The 27,420-nt window shown below is 35.6% G+C and overlaps 1 protein-coding gene across 2 annotated transcripts; it reads left to right on the top strand.

Annotated features, from left to right (window-relative positions):
- Positions 1–707: 707 nt before the first annotated feature.
- Positions 708–26,704, top strand: LOC128520163 (carboxypeptidase Q-like). 2 transcript variants are annotated; one of them, XM_053494250.1, is made up of 8 exons: positions 708–809; positions 1,179–1,617; positions 1,782–1,989; positions 2,096–2,303; positions 18,439–18,550; positions 20,747–20,838; positions 21,371–21,572; positions 25,533–26,704. In XM_053494250.1, the coding sequence occupies exons 1-8, from the start codon at positions 783–785 to the stop codon at positions 25,691–25,693; spliced, it is 1,449 nt and encodes a 482-aa protein (XP_053350225.1). In that variant the 5' UTR covers positions 708–782; the 3' UTR covers positions 25,694–26,704. The 2 variants fall into 2 exon arrangements, with proteins under 2 accessions (XP_053350225.1, XP_053350226.1); XM_053494251.1 differs by lacking the exon at positions 708–809 and adding an exon at positions 831–927.
- Positions 26,705–27,420: the final 716 nt, after the last annotated feature.

The following is a 27,420-nucleotide window of genomic DNA, read 5'->3' as shown; positions in this document are numbered from 1 at the left end:
ATGCTTGTTGGGTTTAGATTAGATTAGATTAATTGCAGTTCCCAAATTGCCTGTAGTGTGTTAATGTAAGTGTTTATACAGTATGTTTGTGCCGGCCATGGATTAGTACACTGCTTTAGTATGGCGTCAGATTTATGTCAAAAGTCATGAGCGCGTAAGACATGCTCACGAGCACATTATGTTATTTCACACGCGCAAAAATGAACCTTCAGCGCTCATGACTTTTGACATAAATCTGACGCCATACCTTTAGGCCCTAAGTGTCCTGGCCCCCCATGACCCTGTATACAGGATACAGTGATAAAGACAATGAGTGAGTGAAATTTACAATTTTAGATTATGTTTTCTGAGAATCTATAGTAATATTCAATCCAACTGATATCATACATTAATATGGGTTTAAAACATTTGGCAAAAAAAAGTCAAATTTGACATTTATACCCAATTTTTTAAATATTGCATTTTGCAAAATCTAAAAAGTATCCACCTAGTGAAGGGCGCTCATTTTTTTAAAGTGTTGCGTTTGGCACGGTGGCGTAGTGACGTGATTTAGTCGCATGCTGGGTTGAAGGTTTACATCTTGCCTCAGGGTTGTATGTACAGAGTTTGCCTGTTCTCCGTCTCCTTTTGGGTTTCCTCAGGGTTCCCCAGCACGTTATGCGATATAACTGGGTTTTTTTTCCGTCTGGCGGTCGCTTAAAGTGAGTACAGGAGAAAGTTACCCAACGGCTTGCCGTAGCCACGCGCGCTCTGGGAAAGAGGGCGGAAGTAAAAATAGACTGATGATGATCCTCTTCCTGTTGCACAAGGTTCGTAATTATTGTTTTTAAGGAACAGAAAGATAAATGCTTTTTTCTTCCCAAGAAATTTCCGTAAAATTTTCGTCGTGATAACTTCATTAAACAGGACCGTAATTACTTTTATTAGGTATATATATATAAAACTGTAATCTACAGCTTTGTACACTAATAGCTGATTTTATGTCAACGCTCAATGAAGCAGATTCGAGTTATTTAATAATATAAAATATTTTTTTACGACCACTTTCTTCTATTGTATGTATTTACAAAATATAATAATAAATAAAATCATACAGATATGAACCAGTGCATCAGCAAATCAGTAAATATCTGATTCCTTCTTGCCAAATAACTTTTTGTTTCCTTTTCTGCCTTTAGATGACAGATATGGGATACTACAGTGGCTTTTTAACTTTTGTCGTCCTACTTGGTAGTTTAATACAGAGCAACTGTAAGCCACACACCTACAGGAGTAAGTCACTCCAAGAAGTATCCAATGAGATATCAAGCTATTCTGACATTGCCCAGAAAATCATACAGCTTTCAGTTTACGGGAAGGCTCAGAACCGCTCATATGAACGGCTTGCAGCCTTCACAGATACGATTGGGAACAGATTGAGTGGGTCGAGGAATCTAGACCTGGCTATTAAGTATATGTACAATGCATTGAGGCTGGATGGACTGGAAAATGTACATCTAGAACAAGTGAAGATCCCTCACTGGGTGAGGGGACAGGAGAGTGCAGTGATGGTTCTTCCACGAAACCACTCCTTGTCCATCCTTGGATTGGGGAGTAGCATTGGAACCCCCAAAGGAGGTTTGTAGTTTGTGTCATGTTCAAGCAAATAACTTATATAATTGCATATAAAAAAGCATTTTTTTATGTGGCAAACATGCCCATCTTTCACATCACTTTTTTGTTTTTCTTGATCAAACATACATCCATTATACCTGTTATTTGTTATGCCTTTTTTCTTTTAGGAATTGAAGCCGAAGTTTTGGTGGTGGAATCTTTTGATGATCTGAAAAGAAGGGCGGGTGAAGCTAAGGGAAAGATTGTGGTTTATAATCAGCCTTTTGTTAGCTATGGGGAGACAGTAGCATACCGTGCTTCTGGAGCTTCTGAGGCAGCTAAACTGGGAGCAGTGGCTTCACTCATTCGCTCTATCACTCCATTTTCCATAAACAGGTCTGTTCCAGTCAGTTACCCACAATATCTTTCCATGAAAAAGTAGGCAGTTTATCTCTAACAGATTACCAAAATAAATTATACCTATTTTACGGATCTGTTACAGCCCCCACACTGGATGGCAGTGGTACCAGCCTGGGGTGCCTAAAATCCCCACTGCCTGTATCACGGTGGAAGATGCCGAGATGATGGCCAGGATGGCTTACAAAGGTGCAAAAATTGTTGTGCACCTAACTATGGAAGCTCAAACCCTAGACGATGTGGATTCCTTCAATACAGTGGCTGAGATAACAGGCAGTCAGCACCCAGAGCAAGTAAGTGCTTAAAGGCCACACATACATCATTAAGCAATGTGTGTGGTCAGTTAGTGACCATTATCACGCGCATATGATGTACTTCTGCATGACTTACCAGCTTCCTCTGAGAGCAAATTATAGAGTGCTAGCAGAAGTTGCCCTTTGTTCATCTGAAGTCAGTTTTGTGGTTTTTTTTGGAATGGTGATTAATGGTATGTGAAGCATAGATGACCGTAACAGCACATCTTCTTCTAGCTCCCAGTTAGTTCAGGCCTTGCAGCATGCACATTTTTGACATTGAACCTGACTGAAATTCTCAAGAGTCTGTCTCCTACTGTTCTTTAGGTTCAAGAGACTAAATTAATAGTAAAAGTTATTTATTGATGTCTGTTTCAGGTTCATAATACTATGTGTTTAACAGTCCTGTTAGATGTATTAAATAAAAAGCCATAAAACTGCAGTTTTCTACATGCAATACTGAATCTCTTGAATGTTCTTCTGTCTCTTGTGCCTCAAACTAACAAACAGATGGTTTGTCTATGTGCCGCCCGGCACATAAGGCAACAGATATACATTCACCATTTCTGTGGCAGTTATTTACAGGGTTGGGCTGCTAGCTTGATGCTTGATAACAACAACTGAACATGAGGTGGCCTTTATTAGGCTGAAAAAAAACAATATTAACCCATCAGAGAGTGAGAAAAACTTTGGAAGTAATAACTGGCAAAAAAGGAAGTAATAACTAGCAAGCTCAGCAGCAGCAAAAGTCCTAGAAGACAGACAGCTCAAGTGGATGACCGCAGTATCCTGATAAAAAGGAAACCCTTAAAAAACATCTAGCCAAGTCAAAAACTCTCTTGAGGAGGTAGGTGTGTGATTGTCTCTTGTTAAGAGATGGTTTTCTAAAGAAAATATAGACGCTTCACAACAAGGTGCCCACCACAGTAATGATCAAGAAAAGAAAGGCTAGATTAGACTTTTCCATAAAACCAAAATTAACCAGAATTAATGGAATAGAAAAGTATGGAGAAAGAAAGGAACATCCCACGATCCAACGCATACCAGATCACCTGTCATACATGGTGTGGTCAATGTGTGGCATAAGTGAGCATGGCTGCTTGTGGAACCAGGTGACTAGTGTTTATTGATGACATGACAGCTGATAAAAGTAGCAGGATGAACTCTGAAGTGTGTAGAGCTACAATCCCTCTGTAAAACTGATAGGTCAATTCATCATATTGTAGATCATTCTCCAAAACGAAAGCTAACCAAGAAATCAAAACTCAGTAGCTGAACAAGTCCAGAGTTCCAGATTTTCAGTCGTTAACTGCAGAAGAATTTCCATCCAAACATGAAATGCAATCCTTTGTAACTATGCTAATTATTTATGACTCCTAAATGGGGTGTGTGTGTATGAAAATGGCCGTAATTCCTGAACGATTAATGCCACACTTTTGTCAAATCCCTTGAATTAATGCTGGAAGACGATCTTGCTCACATCTTAAGTGTTTCATTTTAAATTTAATGTGGTGTACAGAGGCCAAATGTCATCAACATTATCTTTGTTCTTAAATTTATGGATCTAACGGTGCGTGCACACACGTAGGGCATTCAAGTCAATCTGGGAATGAAAAAATAAATGTCTTTTGTTTGGTGTTGGCTTTTTGGCTTGGGCGGTTAACCTGGGTCTCTGTGTGGCTGTTCTCGTGGATGTGCTGGTGCCCCTTCTCCTTTTTCTTGTTCATTTATTTTTTTAGTTTGGGATCTGATACATTGGGTGTTGGTAAATAAAAAACTGTGTTGGACACGTACCCTCCAGGACTGGAATTGGACAGCCCTGGAATACAAGCAGCATCCCTACAAACTCAGTCAGGAGATATTAGAAAAAATGTAGATGTTATAAAAAAAAAAGAAAGAATTAGGATACCTGTATTACACAGATGACTTACAAGCCCCATTGTATGTTTGTACGTATAATTTACAGACATACAATTGGTGTCATACAAACTAGTCCATATGTTCATTACACACAAAAAATATGCTCCATGTACATAATCAACTGCAGTAAAACAATTACTTAATTAAACTAACACATGGATCTAAATCCATACAATAAGCAGTATTAGAAGCACTATCAACCAGTTAGGCACTTAGTGCAGACATTACTGAAAACCTACTGAAAAGTATACTGCTGCACTACTGCTACTTTAGTTTGAAAAAGTTTTATTTATTTATTAATTTTTTTTTTATATAAAAAACTCCCATCCCTATTCTCCATAATTTCCCTTTGTAATGTTATTAACAGTGATATAAAAATATTAACAGGGACATTAATGGCATGCTGTTATAGTTTATTTTTTATGTAAAGCCAAAGGGTTTAGCATTTTAACGGTTTGATTATTAGCCTCAGCGAATTTGTTAATCCTTTATTTTTTTCACAAGGACATAATCCTGACGAATTGCAGTGATAATGTTATGAGAGTCTCATGTGATCGATTATTGAGTAATTATTATTATTATTATTTATTTATTTATTTTAGTACCAAAGCCAACTCAGCCTGGCTCCCCTTAATAATGCAATACCATGTTTTCATTCATCACATAACATTTAGAGTCACTGTTTCACTCACTGAATTATACTCAGTGTAAAACACAGAAGAGATTTTAGTCAACAACAGCGCAAATGACAAGTTCAGCCTGACAAAACAGGGGAAGCAGGTTTTTCAGATTTTTTGGTCAGATGGATTTCTATGCGTAAGAATTTAAATTCATAATTACAAGTGACTTTTATATAAGTTTAATGTGTCTATACTCTGCAACTGCACACATGCACATTTCACTGACAAATGTCCCCGCTGTCCTTTGTTGAAATAAATTCCCTGCTCTGCTGGTACTGCCAGATAACCACATACGAAATTGACTCAGATCTGATCTGAAAAACAAGATTTTTCATTTAGACTGCCCTAAATATTTTTTTATCTGTGTAGTAATATACACAGAAATAATAATATTTCTGATAATGTGAATATTTTAAATTGCGATCACTTCATCAATGCAATGAGCATTTGTGCACAAACACAGGGCAAATGAAAATGCTATACTTATTTGCCTTTTTCTTTAAATGGATATGAATGAATCATCTCACAGATGTCATCCTTGGGAGTTTAGGGTGACATGTACAGACTTCTCACCTTGGTATTTTGACATTTTTTTTATGTCATACAGGGAGATATCAGTGTTGTCTAAGACCCATGTATTAGTTGATAGACACTACAGTAGGAGGCTGTATATTATGGTCATCCCACAGGCTTTATACCTTCCTTTTACTGTATTTGGACTTGTTCTCAACATGATTATTATGGTTTTTCGGTCATCCACGTCATGTCTTGGGGACGTAATTTGTGTTTCAGCCATGATGACTGAATGGCAATTTTTTTTTGTGGAAATGACAGTTTACCAGAACCCATCTGACCTTTGTTATTTGCCTCTCTGTTTCACAAAAATGTGGCTGGAAATCTGCTGACCATCTGAAACCAAGGGCAAAGAGTGCAAATGTCTGAGAAATGTCTTAAAGATTTTTGGTCATCCAGACTGGGATTTTTTCAACACAGTAACATGGTCCAAAAGGAACATTAAACTGAACAAATAGGAAATACTTAAACAGGGCAACGCAAAAATAATTTTATCATAGATATAGTGGGAATATCTGTAAATATTATATTTCACATTGGACATCAAACAGAAGTGAAGCAGATCTAAAAGATATGCTTTCTTGGTGTTTACCTAGATGTAAAAGAAGTATAACAGATACATACTAGGAAGAGAAAATGAGCAATATAAGATAAAAGTAAATAAGAAACATTAACATCAGGGTGGATGCAGGTGGCTTAGTGGTTAGCACTGTGACCATACTGTTCTTTGATTTAAGGAGATTTCTCATATAAATACAGGGACAATTATACATAAACCAACATAATTTACTGCAGACAATGAATTAAATAAAGAAATTAAAAGCCCACTATAGTCATGATGAGGAAATGATATCCACAGCTATATACCGTATTCTTTGTCCCAGCAGTTCTTGTTGCACCTAATATACTTTTTTTCCAGCAAAGCAAAAATACCATGCTTTTTCATGTGTTTTACTGCTGCCCACTACTCAAAATAATATGTGCTTTGCCCATAGTGGTTCCCTGGTCCTTTGTCAACCGATGTCCTAGGCAGAAGGGGGCAGATAAGCATTTCACTGCATATCGTACTGTGTATGACTGTGTATGTGACAAATAAAATTTGAATTTGAAATTGTTCAGTGCAACAGATGGTCTGACAAAGCCAGTTTTCTAGCTGCCAGTTTTTACTTTTGTACACTTTGTCATCAACATTAGCCAAGCAATGCCACAGAAAGTAGCCAGCTGCGTGACCACTTATACCATAACATAGTCATAATGCATTAAAACAAAATTCTATAGTTTATTTGCTACTAACTGTAAATTTTAAAGATGGGTTGCTTTATGTTTTCTAATTCTCATCTTCTGCTCTATGCTGTCAATTTGTTATGTCAGTGTCAGGGTTTCTACTCTGTGCACATTGTGGAGTGTGAATAGCTAAACAAATGGCAAATAGAAGTAACCTATTGGACGCCATACTGTAAGTGTCAGCTTAAAACATATAAAAACAAATGAACTAATAATTTTATTGTCATCAGATTTCATGTTTGTGTGTGGTGTGAATGTGGGGGACGGCACCTCCTCCTTTTCTCTCCTGGATGTAAATAAGAAAAGGTGCCTGTTTGTGGAGCCCCACTGTGGTGTTTGCTCTTCTTTTTATAACCATAGTGACTGTTTGCAGTGTTTTTATTGAATGGAAAGCTTTAGCTCTCCAACACAGACATGCTGTCAGTTTCCCATGATGATTGAAAAAGCTCTTTCAGGATCCCTCTTATCTGAATACCAAAGATTATTTATTTCATTCAGAGTTTGGGAAGTTTACTTTCTATTTAGTATTTAATACAAGTAATTAAAAATAAAGTCAAGATGTCTCTTCAATTATTTTTTTATTTCTTTCCTCTGATTCATATAAAGCAAAACCTCTATAGTTTTGATAAATGGTAGAAAGTTAGAAATGTCTATATAGTAATAAACATTCTGTGATGGTCTTAAGCTGTAATTTATTTTCCATTAATTCTGGTATAATGCTGCACCAAACAGATTAAGAGAAAAGCAATGATTCACATTTCTTGCAGATCCTCATTTCTGTCTAGGTCTAGTTCCCTACAGTATATTCTTGTCTCGTAACTCAGTCCTTGGTTAAATGGGTAAGATTTGAGCAATTATTTTTGTTAGTTTTAGGCTACATGAACGTTGACTGTCTATTCATTATCTTCAAAGGGTACATGATTTTGTATTTTATAAATTATAATATTACTAGTCAGTTATAGTAAGGTCTCCCAAGTCACACAACTGGTACCAACTAAATGGAAGATGGAAGCTAACATATAGTTCCTCCAAGACATGCGAGGCCAGCCAACCACATCTTTTTGAGCTGATATCAGGGTAAAATGAAGGTGCAATACACGCATGTATACTCAGAGGAAAGTCCTATGTGCATGAGCATGATTGGCTAGTGTCACTGTGATTGACAGGAAAAAGACTGACAGTTAAGATTGTATACCACCCCTTGAGAATCAGACTCACAAATGCATTCCTGTTGCATCACTCAGAAGCTTAATTACCTTTGTGATGTACTCTAATAGAAAGTACATCACTAAATCCATCATTGGGAGATTGTACACAAACGTAACATGAAAACAATTAATTGTGTATATTTCGCTTTATCAATTTATTCTATTTGTTCTGAGTGCTTTGTTGTTTTTTGTGTGAAAAGCATTTTAAAAATTGTCTAAAGCCGTGCTGAGATTTGTTAAGGAAATCCTCTACACTTCAGGTGATTTGAAATAGATCGACCCTGTTTCTTGGTGCTGTGCTCTCCTATATTATCCTGTTTGGTGCCAGTTGTGTTGTAGTTGGAGTTGTGTGACAGACATGCTGGCCCAGTCTGCAATAATTACAGATCCACAGACAGTTCCTCCCCCACAGTGATGGAGCTGAAGCCCTGCTCCAGAGGACACAGCTAGTTGATTAAACATAGTCATGGTCTTGAAAGTTCACTACACACAGAGAGGGAGAGAGAGAGACTGAATCATCAGGAATATGAAGTCTGTGCATTAAGAGTTATCATTTGGTATAATTTATGCTGATTTTGCTATTTAGATAGATTCCTATTAAATCTATCTAAATAGCTTTAATTGATATCCTACATATTGCTTTCCACTACACAATGAAAGCAGTATATGCATTTTGGCATTAGTGAAGACATCAGTACTGTATCCTCAGGTTCTTTTAATGGCTATTGCCCATTCACCTTAAGTTTCAGGGTGTTGTGTGTCCTGAGATGTCTTTCTGCTCACCATTGTTGTTCTGAATTGTTGTTTAAGTTAGTGTAGCTTTTATGTTAATTAAAACCACTCTGGTCAGTCTCCTTTAACCTTTTTTATCAAGTAGGGGTTTTGCACTGTTCTGTAAACCATAGATAGGTTAGTAGCAGGTCAGTAATTTCTGAAATATTTAAACTAACCCCAACTACTGGCAGCAACTACTGTGTCAAATTCACTGCAATCACATTTTCCCCATTTTGATTCTTTAGATGTTAACTTGTAATTGATATTGGTCACAGGTTTTGGAGAAGAGAAGTTTAAAATCAGAGGACGCTCTACTGCTGAGGCCTGTTAAATAATAAATTAGTTAATTACTCAATAAGATGTAGAAATGAATATGGCTAAGTATTCCTTGTACAATCAATTTTAGGAATGTTTCTGCAGAATGACAGTTTGGTATCAGTGAGTTTGGAGAAAAACGGGCTGCAAGCTTGAACTGCTGCTGTCCTATGATGCTAGACCTGTCATATCCATTTTATTCTTCCAGGCAGACCTATGTCTTATAAATAAGGCATAGAGCAGTAATGAAGCATTGTGACACCAAGAAAAGCATCTTTATGACCACCAGGGAAAATGGGTACCTTTAAAAACACAATTAAAATTATTTTCCAAACCTTCTGGTATCATTTATTTTTTAAAAGGCAGTTTAACTGTCAGTTGTGTAGAATATGTATCAAGGTTTTTTTTTTTTCTTTTACTTGTCTAAATGGTTTATAAGCAAAAAAATATTTGAGCATTCAATAATGGAAAGTTATGAAAGATGTAAAAGCTACGTTCAGGTACTGTATTGCCTTGGAATAGCACTAAAAAATTAGTATGTGTTATAGCGGGACAGGTAGGATCCCCTTACAAGAATAGATTTCTATGCAGACAAGAATATCTTTTTTAAGACAGATATTTGACTTAAGTGTTACATGTTTAACTGGAAAGCCTTACCTCTAGAGAAGGAATGTGAAGGTTCTGAGAGGTTGTGCATGAGATTTTTCTAGGTGTACACTGAGAGCAGTGGTATGGCTCAATATAGCTCCTTGATGAGATAATAAAAAATAAAACAATGGCGATAACACAGACAGATGTAGTGACACTACATCTGTTCGATAACCTGCACTGCTGCTACTTTTGGATATTGGATTCTCGTGATCATAGCAGGACGTTTGCAAAGAGAATTTAGTGCAAGAACATGTTTCACCTGCTTATATAAAGTGTAGCTTTATATAAAGGATCCTATTGTGTAACTTTATACAGTGGTGTGAAAAACTATTTCCTGATTTGTTATTTTTTTGCATGTTTGTCACACAAAATGTTTCTGATCATCAAACACATTTAACTATTAGTCAAAGATAACACAAGTAAACACAAAATGCAGTTTTTAAATGATGTTTTTTTTTTATTTAGGGAGAAAAAAAATCCAAACCTACATGGCCCTGTGTGAAAAAGTAATTGCCTCCTGAACCTAATAACTGGTTGGGCCACCCTTAGCAGCAATAACTGCAATCAAGCGTTTGCGATAACTTGCAACGAGTCTTTTACAGCGCTCTGGAGGAATTTTGGCCCACTCATCTTTGCAGAATTGTTTTAATTTAGCTTTATTTGAGGGTTTTCTAGCATGAACCGCCTTTTTAAGGTCATGCCACAACATCTTAATAGGATTCAGGTCAGGACTTTGACTAATTCACTCCAAAGTCTTCATTTTGTTTTTCTTCAGCCATTTAGAGGTGGATTTGTTGGTGTGTTTTGGGTCATTGTCCTGCTGCAGCACCCAAGATCGCTTCAGTTTGAGTTGACGAACAGATGGCCGGACATTCTCCTTCAGGATTTTTTGGTAGACAGTAGAATTCATGGTTCCATCTATCACAGCCAGCCTTCCAGGTCCTGAAGCAGCAAAACAACCCCAGACCATCACAGTACCACCAACATATTTTATTGTTTTTAGTCTCGTCGGTCCACAAGGTATTTTCCCAAAAGTCTTGGCAATCATTAAGATGTTTTTTTTTTTAGCAAAATTGAGACGAGCCTTAATGTTCTTTTTGCTTAAAAGTGGTTTGCGCCTTGGAAATCTGCCATGCAGGCCGTTTTTGCCCAGTCTCTTTCTTATGGTGGAGTCGTGAACACTGACCTTAATTGAGGCAAGTGAGGCCTGCAGTTCTTTAGATGTTGTCCTGGGGTCTTTTGTGGCCTCTCGGATGAGTTGTCTCTGCGCTCTTGGGGTAATTTTGGTCGGCCGGCCACTCCTGGGAAGGTTCACCACTGTTCCATGTTTTTGCCATTTGTGGATAATGGCTCTCACTGTGGTTCGCTGGAGTCCCAAAGCTTTAGAAATGGCTTTATAACCTTTACCAGACTGATAGATCTCAATTGCTTTTGTTCTCATTTGTTCCTGAATTTCTTTGGATCTTGGCATGATGGCCAGCTTTTGAGGTGCTTTTAGTCTACTTCTCTGTGTCAGGTAGCTCCTATTTAAGTGATTTCTTGATTGAAACAGGTGTGGCAGTAATCAGGCCTGCGGGTGACTACAGAAATTGAACTCAGGTGTGATAAACCACAGTTAAGTTATTTTTTAACAAGGGGGGCAATCACTTTTTCACACAGGGCCATGTAGATTTGCAGTTTTTTTTCTCCCTTAATAACGTAAATCTTCATTTAAAAACTGCATTTTGTGTTCAATTATGTTATCTTTGACTAATAGTTAACGGTTTTTGATGAGCAGAAACATTTAAGTGTGACAAACATGCAAAAGAATAAGAAATCAGGAAGGGGGCAAATAGTTTTTCACACCACTGTATATAGTGTAACATTTCTCAGGATGTGAACACTGACAAAGGTCACTGAATTATTGTCATGCCTTAAATCATTTTTTTAATTCTTTTATTGTCCTGACAAAATGAGGTTGGATCACCATAATAATAGCAAAATGCATAGTGTGTGTATGTGTGTATATATACACTACCGTTCAAAAGTTTTAGAACACTTGCAAATTCCTTTTTTATTTTTTTGTTTAGTGATTTATTTTATACATTCTACAACAACACTGGAGATTTCAAAACTATAAAATAACACATATGGAATTAGGTAATTACATAACAACAAGAAAAACAACAGTTAGTTGTTATTTTAAGACACAGAGGTCAGCCTTTCTGTAATAGTTCTTGCAAGAACAGTATTGTCAAGTGCATTTGCAAAATCCGTCAAGTCCCATAATGAAACTGGCTCTCATAAAGACCATCCCAGGAGGGCGAGACCAAAACCTACCTCTGCCGCAGACGAGAAGTTCATTTAGAGTTATCAGCCTGAAAAATGACCAATTAACAGCATCTTAGATTAGAGGCGTTATGAAGTCTTTACAGGGAAGATGTAGCAGACACATCTCACTATAACCTTTTCAAAGGAGATTAATGCATTTTTTGGACGCCTTCAGCATTCCTTTACAATGTAGAAGGAAATAAAAATCAGGAACCATCATGGAGTTGAACTGAAGTTAAACCAGAGTGCTTCACAGCACTAAAAATGACAATGAAATGGCAATAAAAATAGAAATAAAAATACAGGAACAAAATTAAACACATTTGTAAATGAATAAATGAAAAATATAAATGAATTAGTAGTACAATTTCATACAATTAGTGTATGAAAATAATTTATGATGATCCTAAAACCACACGTTCACAGTGTGAGCCCAGTAAATCTTGTCATTAATGTCCTGGAGTTTGCTCATGTCATCGGGGGGAAATAAAATTGAAGTGATTACCTGCTTATCAGTACATTCAGGTTGTCAGCTGACTTCAGTTTATTAACTGAAGCAACCCCAAATCATAATGCTGTCTCTAGATGCTTGCATAGTGGGCACTATGCATGATGGGTGCATTGCTTCATGCTCTTAACTTCTTACCGTAACATGCCCATTGCTCTGAAATAGGGTCAATCTGAACTCACCAAACGGCAAGACCTTTTTCATTATTCCAATCTTAGCCACAAATTGTGTTCTAAAGGTCAAACAGCTGTCTAGCCCCCAAACCTGTGTGCTTTTACTTTTCCTATTAAACATACCTGTGATTTTTACTATTGATTTTTATGTGTTAAAGTGATTTGCGATCATGGTCATTCGTTCTTTTCTTTCTGACAATATTTCTTGTGCCAAGTTGACAGTTCAGCACTATAGTTCCAGGTTTTAATGATATGTTGGACAGTTCCTCAACCCAATTTCAGTCATTTAAATAAACTACTTAGTTGTTTTCTTTGTTTGATTCAGGCCAGTAATTTGAATGAAACACAGTAGCATATTTTCCATGACCACAGGATACACATTCTGACATTCTGGTGTTGTTTGAAAAATGAGAAGCCACTCACTACATATAGGTTTAAAATTGTTGCCAGTTAAAACACATTAATCACTGTAGTAATAAGTAAATTCAAACAGCAATTACTTTATTTTATTTTTGTTATTTATTTTTATGCCAGGCAGAGTAAATAATGAATTTAGAAACTTGTGGCACTGAAGTGGTGCAGGCGTGTGCTATATAGTGCATTAGCCTAAGGTGGCCAAAGGAAATAAAACCACTGGTGGCCAACCTCATATCCTGTCACCACAAAGGCAGAATTCCACTTTTTCAAGGTCCTACTTTATATATCCAGATGGTCCATGTTGTGGTTTTGTTTGGGTTCATATCTTACAATAGACTAAGGATCAGTAACCTCTGCTCCAGATTTACGATGTGCTGCATTTTTAGCATTCTATGTTTTTCCGTTTGCAGGAAATAAAGATTTTTTTATGTGCGATAGCAGGGTTTATATCTTTTGTCAGATTGACAAAGCTTGCACCCTACAGGAAGATGTAAGTGTTCTTTTTTTTTTTTTGTCTGTGTCTGTCCACAGGCATATTTTTGAAGCCTTTTTTCCATAATTGCAGATTTCTGTAAACATGCACTGTCAATATGTGAGGAAATGGACTGTCTGCTGTATGTTTACATTTGTCCACCAAAAGCTTTTTTGGTCTTTTTATGTTTATTTACTTTCTGACAGACCAGAGATCCCTCCCACACAGAAATGAAGACCAGTATGGACAAATCGGTGAAGGATCTTGAGTGTGAAATGTGACTAGCTTAATAGGCATGATGAGTGAAAAACATATACTTAAGCTAGTGAATTATTTGGGCCTTTTGGCCTTGTGTTTCATAATCAATAATTGTCTTAATCAATAATCCTTTTGTGTTACTTTTAAACCACCTATAATTTGTCATTGGGAGCAAATAAAATTTGAATAAAATTATATTTCACTTATTATACAATGGCTATATATATCACTTATACAGTATCACACAAAAAGTATAATGCATGATGCTGGGACAATTAAAAGCCTTGGGGTCAGTAAAACATTTAATAGTATTGTGTTTGCAATTGCTACAAGTGCCTAAAAAACACTTTTAAAAATTTGTGAACATTTAAAATTTAAATCAAAATCAAACCATTACACAACCATACAGAGTATGATATGCTGTAAAATGCTTAAACGACTAGCCATGACCTAAAAATAAACATTTGACTACGATGACATAAATTGCACTAGAGTAGAATTTTGCAATCATTTTTTAATTTTATTCTTTTATAAAAAAAGATTTAAACTAGAAATATACAGTATTTACAAAGGTTACAAAAAAAAGTGGAATTAAGATAGAATGTGTGAATTATACAGAATTTACAGACTGTACAAAATAAAAAAAATTTAAACTATGAGGTATAAAAGTGTTAGAGTATAGAAGTGTAAAAATATGGTGTGTAGGCAGCAGCAGTATGATTGAAACATGAATTATGTAATTGAGTAATTATAAAATTAAGTACTGATATGGTTGTCCACACTGGACCAAAAGTGCAAATAGTCCTTATTTATGTGTAAAGGAGTAGTGTACAAACAAGAAAATGCTACATTTGCACAGTGTTCAATTGTGCATTTACACTTTTGATTGTAAATACTAACACAGATATAAGAAGTGGATGCAATTTTTTCATTTCTCCTGACTGTCTAAAAGTTCACTCTGTGCCATTTCATACAGTTTGGGAAAAATAGGGGAAAATGTCTTCACCAGAAAACACATCATGTCTTTAATGTGGTGTAAGATTTCTCTTTCTAACACCACTAAATTTTATTTTAATGTGTTTGTTTTCTTTTATACATCAAAGCATGTTTAACTTTATGCTCCAGTTCTACCTTTAGAAAGCACATGCAAGTAGGGTGGTCTTTCTGGCAAGTCATTGATGTACACCATGTTCAGCAAATAGAAGTCTGGGATGAATTCTGTTCTGCGTGTGTCAATATTTGGCTTTCCAAAAAATAGAAAAAAAAATTGTGTTTACTTTGAAGTGTTTTCCCACCTGATAAAAAGGATTGAAGCATTAGCGAGTTGTTGACAATCCACTTTCTGATTTTGATAATGTTAATCCAGCTTGAGTTTTTAATTTATTTATTTTTAAAGTACATTTTTTCTTTACAGGAAAGTTCATCCAGAATATCTCAACTAGCCCAACCACAGTTGCAGAAAAGTTACAATATATAGTAAAATAATTTGTCAGGCAGTTTAGCTTGCTGCTTCTCTTCATTAATCTGCCTCAGTAATGTTTGTGCAGCAGTCCTAGCAGTGTCTGATTTATGCAGTTTTCACTTTCCTGGCAAGCAATCCCCAAGGGTAGTTTCGCTTTAATAAACAATTTCCTTCCAGTGACTGTCTTGCATCTCTGATTATAAAATATCATCAAAGTAGGATGCCCCACAGGAAATGGAATCAAGGAATCTTTATTCTTTATAGCCCCTAAAAACGCTACCTTAAAATAAGATGAATGTGTCAGAAACATAACTTATCCCTAGGTAAGCTTGGGACAAACACCAAGGGCAAAGTTGTGGCTAGAGGCTCATGACTTAGAAAACTGAACTTTGAAATGCAGAGCAAAGAATGCATACATTCAGAGATTAATGCTTTTTTTTCCTTATAGTTGAACCTTTGGAAATATTACACCTCTTGTTTAAAGAGAGGATGTGAATTATGAGGGGTGTTCTTGTCAAACTAGGACTTTTAATTGTGTAGAATAACAATATTATTGGATATCATCAAAGATTTTTCAGCACTCCAAACCTATAGGACTTCCTGCTTTGTGTCTAAAACATTGGCTCCCCAGGAACTCCTTTAATCGCCCAAACATGTGGAAATGACATGTGGATGTCAGGACTGTACATGGGATGTGGCAGTAACTCCCAGCCAAGTTCCTGCATTGTGCCAGTGGTGTTGGTAAATAATTTTGTGTACAGTTCCCACAGACAGATGCGTCTCTTCTGCAAGTTGGCAACAAGTTATCTGTTTGATTTTCAAGGATCAGATATTCCAGTCGCTCAATGTTTATGGGAATAACTGCAGGGGACTCTGAGCCACCTTGTCTAAGATCATCATTCATGGATGTATGGACTTCTTTCAAAAGTTTACACCATTTAAATGTTTTACTGCGCCTAAGTCTCATCACTGTCTTGTGTTTGAAGTCTTCTGTAAATATTTTATACCTTAATTCACAAGAAAGTTAGTCAAAAGTCCCAGTTTGACTTGAACATGCTTTGTACCTTTCATATTATATTACAGCATATTTAAATTCTCAAATCTGATTGGTAAGAAAGTGTTCATAAATTTTCTGTAACAGTTAATATAAACACTGGCCATGTAATGTGTGGTTGTTTCTAAATTTACGTAAAATATGGTAGACATAATTTAAACCTAGTAATACATGGATGAAATCAGTGAAATGCATGTGTGTGTAATTGTTTTGATGAGTCTTTTGTGAGGGGATGGATGTTTAGCATTTTGGGAAGAACTCTTTAGTGTCAGTGCTTTGCAGATGTAAAAATGATGCAGATGCTGCTTTTTAATGTTCTCTGACACAAGAGAGGAATTTTTGCTTTTTGTTTTTCACTTACATGAAATGCTGCTTATTTTTATATAGCTCTTCTTACAGGAAGTAATTGATAACAGGAACTAACTTGTGCCATGGCAACATTAAATGTAACTAAAGTGATGAAAGGAATGAGGTCATTCCTCAATGAATACAATTTGTTAGCAGTTTGTGGTGTAGAAGCAATGCGTTATCATTGGTAAAGAATGGAGAAGTTTGGACAGGAACATCATTGTACCCTGCTGTTGATTAATATCTTATCATAGCATGCTCATTCATGTTCTAATCTTAACATAAAGCACTGTAGCATCAGTGTCTTTTTCAGACATTTCCACATCTTTATCTTCATATTCATGCATTCTGGAAACCGTTAGTGTATGATTACTATTTGCCTGATCCTGCATGCTTTATTGTGCTCCTGGTTTATTGTAGTCTACTTCTGTAGACATCAGTCCATCTGTCACAGGAGTCATGTAGTTCTCCTTTAGAGTGAACCAGTCATTCCTAACAAGAACAGTTGCGAAAAAAATAAAGTCAAGTATCAACTGCCGCATGTGAACAGAACTAAGCAAGACTGGACGTTGACATTTATGTTGACAACAATAGCTTTACAGCGGAAAGAATGGCTCTTGGTTTTAACTACTTCTTTTTTTTTTGTGTTTAATGTCTTGATGTGGCCTTTACAGTAAAGATGTGAAATCCTGCCCTTTATTTTAGAGCTGCTTTTAGAGCTTTATTTCAACGCATCCTGTGTCTTTAGAAAGTGTTTTAAAATGTACTCACATACTGTACATTTCTGTCTGTTTGAATGGTGGCATGTTCCTATAAATCAGCAAAAATTTCAGCAAAGAAAAAAGGCTTTACATATGTCATTGTACAACTACAGTGGTATCTTGGCATACAGTACGAACGCCCCGCAATAAGAATTTTCACCTTAAGGACTGAAATTTTGCAAGAAATTTGACTCAGCATGCAAAGTATTTTCGGTATACAAGTGACCGAACCGAGCCGAACCGAGCCCTGGCTTGCTCCTATGTTGCGTGCATGCCCTGGAGCTGCTCAAAACTTGTTTCGTAAGTTGAAAGCCAGGCAAAACGACTTTAGAAATGGTTGTGGATTTTTTTGCATTTTGTGCAAGAAGCAAGCACGGCAGCAAGAAGGAAAAGGAGTCACTTTCAGTTTTGTTTTTAAAGCAGTCAGTTCCAGAGGAATCATTATTAAGGTTGAGTGAGGTTTAATGTCTGTTTAATTTTACTTTATTTGCATGTCTTTTTTTATTTTTATTTTTTTTTATATGTAAAATATGATTATAGTTTTGGAAATTGGTAAAATTGGTAATATTTCTTGGGTTACTGGAACAGATCTGCATTTACATTATTTCCTACGATAAAATGTGTTTTGCCTTCAGAACTTGCCTCTGGAATGGATTAAATTCATATGCTGAGGTACCACTATAGAGAAAGAGGATAGTGGTGAACCTTTTCACAGCAGTACAAAGCTGCCATAACCATTGGTCTAACCAAAACATGATGTCTTGCTTAATATACTAACATGAATACTTGCTTAAGGCTTAAGCAAAAAAGTTACATACAAAAATTTTACTACCTGGATTTAATCAGGTAATAGTGGTTGGATCAGCTGAACACTTTTAAATAATTAATCTAGTATTGCACAAAGTATTTCTCCATCAAAGCCAATACATTTTTCATTCATATCCCTGCATGTTTATTTTATCTTCAGGTTGTTTTGCTGAGTGGTCATCTGGACAGTTGGGATGTAGGACAGGGGGCTATGGATGATGGAGGTGGAGTGGCGATTTCTTGGGAAGCCTTGTCTCTCATCAAAGACCTGGGTAAGAATCTGCTATCAAAGTATTACAGACCTGGGACAAAATAATAAATATGGAAATTAACAGTAGGCCACAATAATATACTTTATTATATCGGATTTGTACTATTACAAGTCTAGGAATGTATCTGTGCGGATTTATTCTCCTCCATTTGAAGGTGTTAGAATTCTTAGAGCTGCTTAATCATGCTTTATTTGGAATCACAAATAATAAACATAATAGCTTGCTTAGCTTGCATAAAAGCTTGGTTAGCTTTGAGCTGAATTGTTGAAGTAAAAATAGTTTTTTCCAGTAAACTTTTTTTAAATTATTGAGCTGGTTGCATTAAAATATTAAGACTTACTTAATAAAATATACCCTCTGAAGGATTTTTTAACTTTTTCTCATGCATGTCTGGTAGACTGTAAATATACTCTCAATTCCAGCTTGTTCCAGCAATGTTGTTTAAAGTGCTTAAAGAGATAAGTTATATTAGAGATAGTTTATTGTTATTTAATGATTGAGGAAATGAATCTACAGAGGGGGTTTATATTTGATACACATGGCTATATTTACGTTTAAGTGTATCAACAGTCTCTTAAGAAAAAAATCTAATACCACTGCATTTACAGCCAATAATGCTAAAAAGGGAATGATAATGAAAAATAAATCAACTACACTAAATATGTCCACAGAAGAGATGTACAGTAATAGACTAAAAGATGTAACCATACTATTGCCATATTTCTGACTACTGAAGCAATATACAGTATACAGTGGGGCAAAAAAGTATTTAGTCAGCCACCAATTGTGCAAGTTCTCCCACTTAAAAAGATGAGAGAGGCCTGTAATTTTTATCATACAGTAGGTACTGTATACCTCAACTATGAGAATAATTCAGAAAATTACATTGTAGGATTTTTATTTGCAAATTATGGTGAAAAATATGTATTTGGTCAATAACTAATTTAATCTCAATACTTTGTTATGTACACTTTGTTGGCAATGACAGTGGTCAAATGTTTTCTGTAAGTCTTTACAAGGTTTTCACACACTGTTGCTGGTATTTTTGCCCATTCCTCCATGCAGATCTCCTCTAGAGCCTGGACTTTTAACTCTTTTCAAGGATTTTCTATAGGGTTGAGATCTGGAGAGTGGCTAGGCCACTCCAGGACCTTGAAATGCTTCTTACGATGCCACTCCATCGTTGCCTGGGCAGTATGTTTGGGATCATTGTCATGCTAAAAGACCCAGCCACGTTTCATTTTCAATGCCCTTGTTGATGGAAGGAAGTTTTCACTCAAAATCTCACGATACATGGCCCATTCATTCTTTCCTTTACACGGATAAGTCGTCCTGGTCCCTTTGCTGAAAAAAAGCCCCAAAGCATGATGTTTCCACCCCCATGCTTCACAGTAGGTATGGTGTTCTTCGGACGCAACTCAGCATTCTTTCTCCTCGAAACACAAAGTTCTATTTTGTTTCTGGTGTCCTTCTGACAGCTTTTTGTTCTTGGCCATAGTGGAGTTTGGAGTGTGACTGTTTAAGGTTGTGGACAGATGTCTTTTATACTGATAACAGATGACATTAATACAGGTAACGAGTGAAGGACAGAGGAGCCTCTTAAGGAACTTACTAGTCTGTGAGAGCCAGAAATCTTGCTTGTTTGTAGGTGACCAAATGCTTATTTTCCACCATAATTTGCAAATAAATTCTTTAAAAATCCTACACTGTGATTTTCGGGATTTTTTTTTTTCTTATTTTGTCTCTCGTAGTTGAGGTATACCTATAAAAATTACAGGTCTCTTTCATCTTTTTAAGTGGGAGAACTTGCACAATTGGTGGCTGACTAAATACGTTTTTGCCCCACTGTACTTCAAAGAAATATGTATTTTTAAGATTTGTTAAGATTTATTTTAATTTCTGGACAGTTTTCCAACAGAATTTTTTTTATCCCATTTTATCCCTAAAATATTATCCCTTGTATTTTAATCAACAAGTGCCACTAGAAAACTACACCAAAACTTACATACAGTATATATCTTTAACTAGGCGTTTTGTTTTTGAGTTCTTTAAATCTTATACCTTAAATAACAGTCACTAATCAGTAAAGTTACATCTTAAATCGCTTGTCCTTCCTGTAAAAAAAATACACATCGACATTCTGTATAATTCTGTGTAATTCAGTGTTCCTCATACTGTCTATTTGTTGGCCTGTAGGGCTGCGTCCTAAGAGGACACTGAGAGCTGTGCTGTGGTCTGCTGAGGAAGCAGGAGGAGTGGGAGCTATGCAGTATTATCAACAGCACAAAGTATTTACATTTCACTGCAGTATTACATATATAATGTGCATGATTATTATGTCCACATTTTTATCCATTACCTATACCTTTTTCACTTTTTGTGAAATCTCCAAATTGGTCCTCCTCTGCACCCACATTTTTTTTTAATGTTTAACTGCACATACAGTACTTGTTTTTACCAGAATTGGCACACAGTCAGTGGTATATTGTGAAGGTCAATATAAAAGTAAAACAATCTCAACTGTGAGACCATGACTTGCTTTTGCACAACAATACTATAATAATAATAAAAAGAATGTGCTTGGCTTATTTAAAACATTTTGAATTTGCTCATAAAGACAGGATGTGGTTTCCCTATTGGTGTTCATTGCCATTAAAAGCATATTATCATACTATCCTCATAACTCATACTAGCAGTTCTTTTTTAAAAATGACTAGTAGATTTGGTCAATTTAAATACTTAGGGATTAAATACCTTGTTACTTCACCAAAAATGTGCTCTTTTTTAATTTTTTACTATTTAAATTTCATCCCTCCACAGACAAACATTTCAAACTTTGACCTGGTGATGGAGTCTGATATGGGCACATTTGCCCCTGTTGGACTGCAGTTTACTGGCAATGATGAAGCCAGAGCCATTATGAAAGAAGTAATGAAATTGTTGGCACCCATCAATGTGACATCCCTGGAGAAACATGGAGAAGGAACGGATATAAACATGTGGATGCAGGCTGGAGTACCAGGTCAGTTTCAGAACATTTATTAACATAAGATAAATCTTTCATTATCCCGACGGAAACTGCAAAATCCCGGTATCCCGAAATACCTTACTTAAATGTATTTTAAGTAATTTATTGCGATTCTGATGCATTAGATTTTTTTATAGTATTTCGTTGTTAGTCATATTTGGCCACTGAGTTCATAATTAATTACAGTATGTTGCTTTATTCAAAATCCAATTCTATAAAACTGTATAATTTTTATCTACATACTTAATGTTATAATTCTTTTTTTTTTTTCTACATACTGCTGTCCAATGTAGTACAAGTAATGACCTTTTAAATATCACAGATAATCTTGTAAGATTTTTTTTTTTTTTGGTCTTCATATGCTAGACATTTTATTTTATTAGTGTGAAGAAACCATTGTGTTCCAGTCAGTCACAAACTCAGGGATGTTGTTTCTTATCTTTTAACCAGATAACTAAGCATTAAATGAGTTCAGGTAAGGAACCATAACATTACTGTATCTCCATAAATTTAAATATGTTGGGAGAATCTGAGCACCACACAAAATCACTTGGGTGCTGTTAGACCAACATATTGAAAAGACTTTATTAGGAGTACAAGTACGTTTAAACCCACCAGGGAGGGTGAAGGCAAACACATTCCTCCCAACATAAGAAGCAAACGAGCTCCATCTTTTCGAACTGCTGCTCATGCTGTGTTGCAGGTCAACTAATCTCTCCTGCATACCAGTACTCATAGATGTTTGTGATTTGATATCACAAAAACTTGCATAAACACATCCAACAAGAAAAAAATGGATCCTTGGCTCCTTGTCGTGTGGTCTCCTAAAAAAAGTGCGAAAAAAGTGTTGATTTCCTGTTGTGTGACTTGGGCACTCAGAAACGTCAATTTTAATTTTACATATGTTTAACTGAATATTCAGCTCCAGACTTTCATATCCTGTGTAAGGATATGAATTTGTATTGTTCCTTGAAGCATTAAATAGCACGAGTGTTTTAACCCCCTTTCATTTGATTTGTCCTCTGTTGATTAAAATGAGACTTCCTGAGTGTGTTTAATTCATAAATAATATTTCTGATAGTATTTATTGAAATATTTGAAAAGGAAAAGCGTCCTTTTTATTTTGCTGTGTTGCTTTCTATTTAGCTTTCCCTGTGCTGAAAGAAATTATCTATTTTTTCCTGTTCTTATCAGTCGTGTTGCTATGGCTGCAAATTAACTTGTTTGCCTTGTTGGATTTGCTTTGTGCTTTTTGACTGTAGGCATGGCAAAGTCCTGTCTGTGAAGTACAGTATAAGTATTTTGAATGCTGATCATCAATGAACTGTAACAAAAGACTTAACTTTTTATGCTGTACAAAATGTCATTCTCCCAATAGCTGATAGATAGCCATGACATCAGTTAGTCTTAGGAAAATGTGAAGCATACAAGGTCAATGAGAAAATGTATAGCGACTACTTTGCAGTGGTTTCAAACCAAAATGTTTAAACAAATGAGTCACACCAACATCCAGCTGTCCAAACATGCACAGCTCTGTAGACTGACTGAGATAAAGTTTTGCTCATTCTCTGTGTAAATATATTTTGCAGTATGTCAAGCATACTCGAGTGTTTTTCCTTCAATAGTCTGTATCATCTACTGCTTTAGTGCTGAAGTGAATAAGGCCTGCTATCTCTTTTTTTCTTCATTCATTATAGCATGTTAAGCTGTTTGGAATTTGTTCAATGCTTGATAAAGCTGGATTTGTCATACAAACACCTGAACATTAACACAGGCCCTAAATCTTCCTTTTAGCACAACCATTTATTGCCTTGCTGTACTATTTAAATATTCTGTTGACTTGTATGAGGTTTTTTTTTTTTTTGCTGTGCAGAAAACAGCTAAAATCCATGGTTCAAAATCCTATTCCAAGTGGTGTTTTTAAAGCTTATGAGTGTTTGCTGCATTTCCTCAAGAATGGCTGAGGGTTCTGGATGAAGAGAATCCCATCTGGAAACAGTACAGAAACTGGAGAACTCTTTAACTACAAACACATGTTCGCTAGATGGCGGTTCTTTCATTTTCCCATCCATTCTTGAAATGGAAACAATTAGAATGGAAAATGTTCCTCAAATGACTTATATCAGGACCTGTGTGTGTGTGTGTGTGTGTGTGTGAGAGAGAGAGAGAGTATGTTATGTTTAAGGTTTGGTTCCAAAACAAGCATTACAATGTAAGAGGATACATAGTGCCTATGACTAAGGCAGCACATATCAGAAACCTTTTGATGACTGTTGACCTTTCAGTCATCAAATCCTTTTCGTGAGAGCTTTAGGCACATGACATGCAGCTCAATGACTCAAGTGAGTCTAAGTAAGAACAATGAAACCAGCAGAAACAGCACCCCTCTAGAAGTACAGGCCAATTCTGTTACACACTAAAGACATTTGAGTTTGAGAGCAAAAGATGAGACAATATGCTTTAAGATAGTGACAGATGGGTGTGTTTTGTTGTTCATGTGTGTTCTGTTAGATGAATTGTTTAATTAGTTAATGAAAGTTTAATGTTTAGATTTAAACCCTGGCTTTACCTGTGAGGACTGCCTTTGTTGTTAAAAAGACCAAAATTAAGACCAGAGAGCTTTCTCTAGTGGAAAAGCAAGCTATTTCTAAATTGAGAAAATAGGAAAAATTTATCAGCCATTGCACATTAAATTTTTACTTATTCACTTGTCACAACCATACAACCAATGCAATGAAAGCTTTGCCGTGCAATGCTTAAGTATATGCTTGTACGTGACCTAAAATAGAAAAACTCCAAGACAATGATAATATTGTACTCGAAAATACAATTAAATATACAATATATACAATTTTATTAAAATAAAAATATATAATTTACGCAAGAAAAGTGTAGTAATGTACAGAATAAAAGTATAATATGTCAGGTATAAAAATATAAAAGTATAGAATTGTAAAAATATTGTGTATGGGTATAACATCAGCAGTATTACTGCCAATACAATAGTTTGGAATGTACTAAAAAAAGAGAGACAAAATAAAGAGGCCATACCACATAGTTCAAAACCTGCATTAACAGTCGGAATCGGAAGGATAGATCAGTATCACAAAGCAGAGAGAGATGCACAGTTAAGCCACAAAAGATTTGAAACCAAGATTAACCTAACAAAGTAATAGGAAGGCCAAAGTGTAGAGAAAGAAAGGATCTGCTTATGATTCAAAACATATGAGCTAATCCGTCAAGCACGGTGCAAGTAATGTCATGATTTGGACTTTTATGGCTGCTTCTGATGTAACTTTATTTATTGATTGATAATTGTCCTAGTGGTGTTAATTCCCGATTTTCTTTAATTCCCGATTTTTTTCAATGTAGTACTGTACTTGGGAAACCTTGTCATTCAAAATAGACCCAAAACACACTGCTAAAACAACAGTGAACTTCATCTGGGGAAGAAAGGGCAAGTCAATCACAAGAAGAAAAATGACTGCAGCAGTTTGTTGATGTCAGTGTTTCACTGGCTTTATACAATTATTGCAAATGTGATAAACAATCAAATAGTATGTTACTGTATGTTATTTACTTTAGTTTACACTATGTTCCAATACTTCTGTCCACTTAATGACCTAAAGTGGGTCATCTGCCACCAGAATTGGCATGTTCAGGTTGTTTAACACACGCAGATGTAAAAATCAGGATGTTAATGATGAAATTCAGATTTATCATCTCATATTCATCTTTTGATCTCTACCTCAAATCTCTCCAATGTATAAGAAAAAAAAAGAATTGCCTTGCTGTTGGAATGCTTTCAGATGGTGCTGTATGTTTACTGGCATTGAAAGGCATAAAGGATGTAAACATAAGCGGTATGATTTAAAACCGTACTTTAATTTGTTCCGCCTGCAAGTAAAAACCAGTCTTAATTAATAATTTTTGGTTCGTGATTCTCTTGCCTAGGTGCCAGCCTGCATACCGCAGACAGCAAGTACTTCTGGTTCCATCACACTGAGGGTGACATGATGACCGTGCAGAACCCAGCAGAGATGAATCTGTGTTCAGCTTTGTGGGCCGTGGTGTCGTATGTTGTGGCAGACCTGGATGAAATGCTTCCCAGATAACAGTTTTAAGCAGTTTTTATTATTGAGCCTTGAATCTGACCAAAAGGAATGAGTTTATATAGGCTTTTTGAATTTGCATTTTATTGTTTACAACACAGATTTTATCCTCAGGGACTTCAATATTATTAATTAATTAAAAACTTTAAGCATATCTTACCCGTTATTTACCACTTTGTCTTTCGCTCATAAACCCACACCACTGAACCTAATCAGTTTGTTTGACCAATTTATTTTGACCATAATGTTTGTTAATTTCACATGATAAAAATGACAAAAACCTAGTCTGTCGAGGGCTAACGTGTGTTAACGTCTCTTGTGCTATAAAAGAGCTAAACATCTCTGTTAGACATGTATTCTATTAGATTTTTTTACATGTAAGTATTTATAGAATTTTGTTTGCTGGCAAGAGAATTAGACTGATTATGTGAACAGTGTTTCAATTTCGAATTTATATTTAGGATTGTAATTATGTTGGTCATCATCAAGGCTGGTTAACTTTAAAATATGTGATGTCTTGGATTAACTTACTGCTGCTCTTTCTTATGAGGTTTGGTTAGAAACCACCTTTCAAAACAAGTAAAGGTCACTTTTAAGAGAATGGACTGCCACTGCTTTTTTGTTTTTATACTTAGCACAACATTTAACATTGTATTCTAACTTCATAATATTCATAAAATTCACTGAAATATTGGCATTCAAAAACTTTGAAATGCTTTGTGCTCACTTTGAAATACCTATCAAGTTAAGTTAAATTAATATTGCTTTAGTGGAGTCTTAATGTTGATGTTTTTTAACTTTAGTTTGTTTGTGAGTTATCATCATAATTCTGTTTAGATTTCTGTCTAACCAAATCATCAGGCTAATATGTGCTAGCTAACATTGCTTTTTTGTCCACTGATAACTTTACCACTGATATTTTTCCGCAGGGAGGAATCCAATATTCGATTTTCGATGTTTAAGATGTGGAGGAAATCACAATAAAGAAAATTACAATAAAGTTCATAATAAAAATACTAACTTCTTTTTTTTTACTTTTAATTCCAATATTTAAGTACATTTAATATTATAAAATAAATTTTGATTCTTTAATGTACAGTAAATATTACACTTTTGACATTTAATCAAGTACTGTAATATTCTAAAAGGTGACTAACTTCTACCACATTAATTTTCTGGTCAGATACTTGTAGTTTTACTTAAGTCTCAGTTTTAAGTAGCCTACTTTATACAAGAATAGTTGCATAGGATCCACAGCATCAGGACATAAGGTAAGTCAGACCATCACAGGGTACAATTTACGTTCTCACACTCATTCACATCAAGGGCTGTTTACATCAGCTCAGTATTGAGACTGTGAAATACCACCTTTCTGATCACATTCTGTTTTGCTAGGGCTTATTAAAATATTTATCATCAAATCTTTTCCCTGTTGTGTACTGTACTCACCACACTTGGAGGATGTGCACTCAGCTTTTTTTTTCCTGGCTAAAAAAAAAAACAAAGACGTGATATGACACAAAACTATTTGGTTTAAAAGTGATAATTATGGCTTCATAAAATATTCCTTAAGCACATTTATTTTAGTACAATTAATGGCATATTTTTTCCAAGTAGGGGAAGAAATTATGGAATCACTCACATGCTGAAAAGGAATGATAGAATGATCAACAACAACAAAAAATTCCATTTAGTACTTTGTTGCTTCTCCTCTGGCTTTTATGACAGTC

The sequence above is a fragment of the Clarias gariepinus genome, chromosome 4, assembly GCF_024256425.1.
Source record: "Clarias gariepinus isolate MV-2021 ecotype Netherlands chromosome 4, CGAR_prim_01v2, whole genome shotgun sequence".
NCBI classification, from domain to species: domain Eukaryota; kingdom Metazoa; phylum Chordata; class Actinopteri; order Siluriformes; family Clariidae; genus Clarias; species Clarias gariepinus.
This window is presented reverse-complemented; position numbering and strand designations above follow the sequence as displayed.

Coding starts and splice junctions, on each gene's coding strand:
- LOC128520163 (XM_053494250.1), top strand. CDS start 783: ATGATGATCCTCTTCCTGTTGCACAAG. Junction 810..1,178: donor TCCTCTTCCTGTTGCACAAG/GTTCGTAATTAT, acceptor TTCTGCCTTTAG/ATGACAGATATGGGATACTA. Junction 1,618..1,781: donor CATTGGAACCCCCAAAGGAG/GTTTGTAGTTTG, acceptor TTTTTCTTTTAG/GAATTGAAGCCGAAGTTTTG.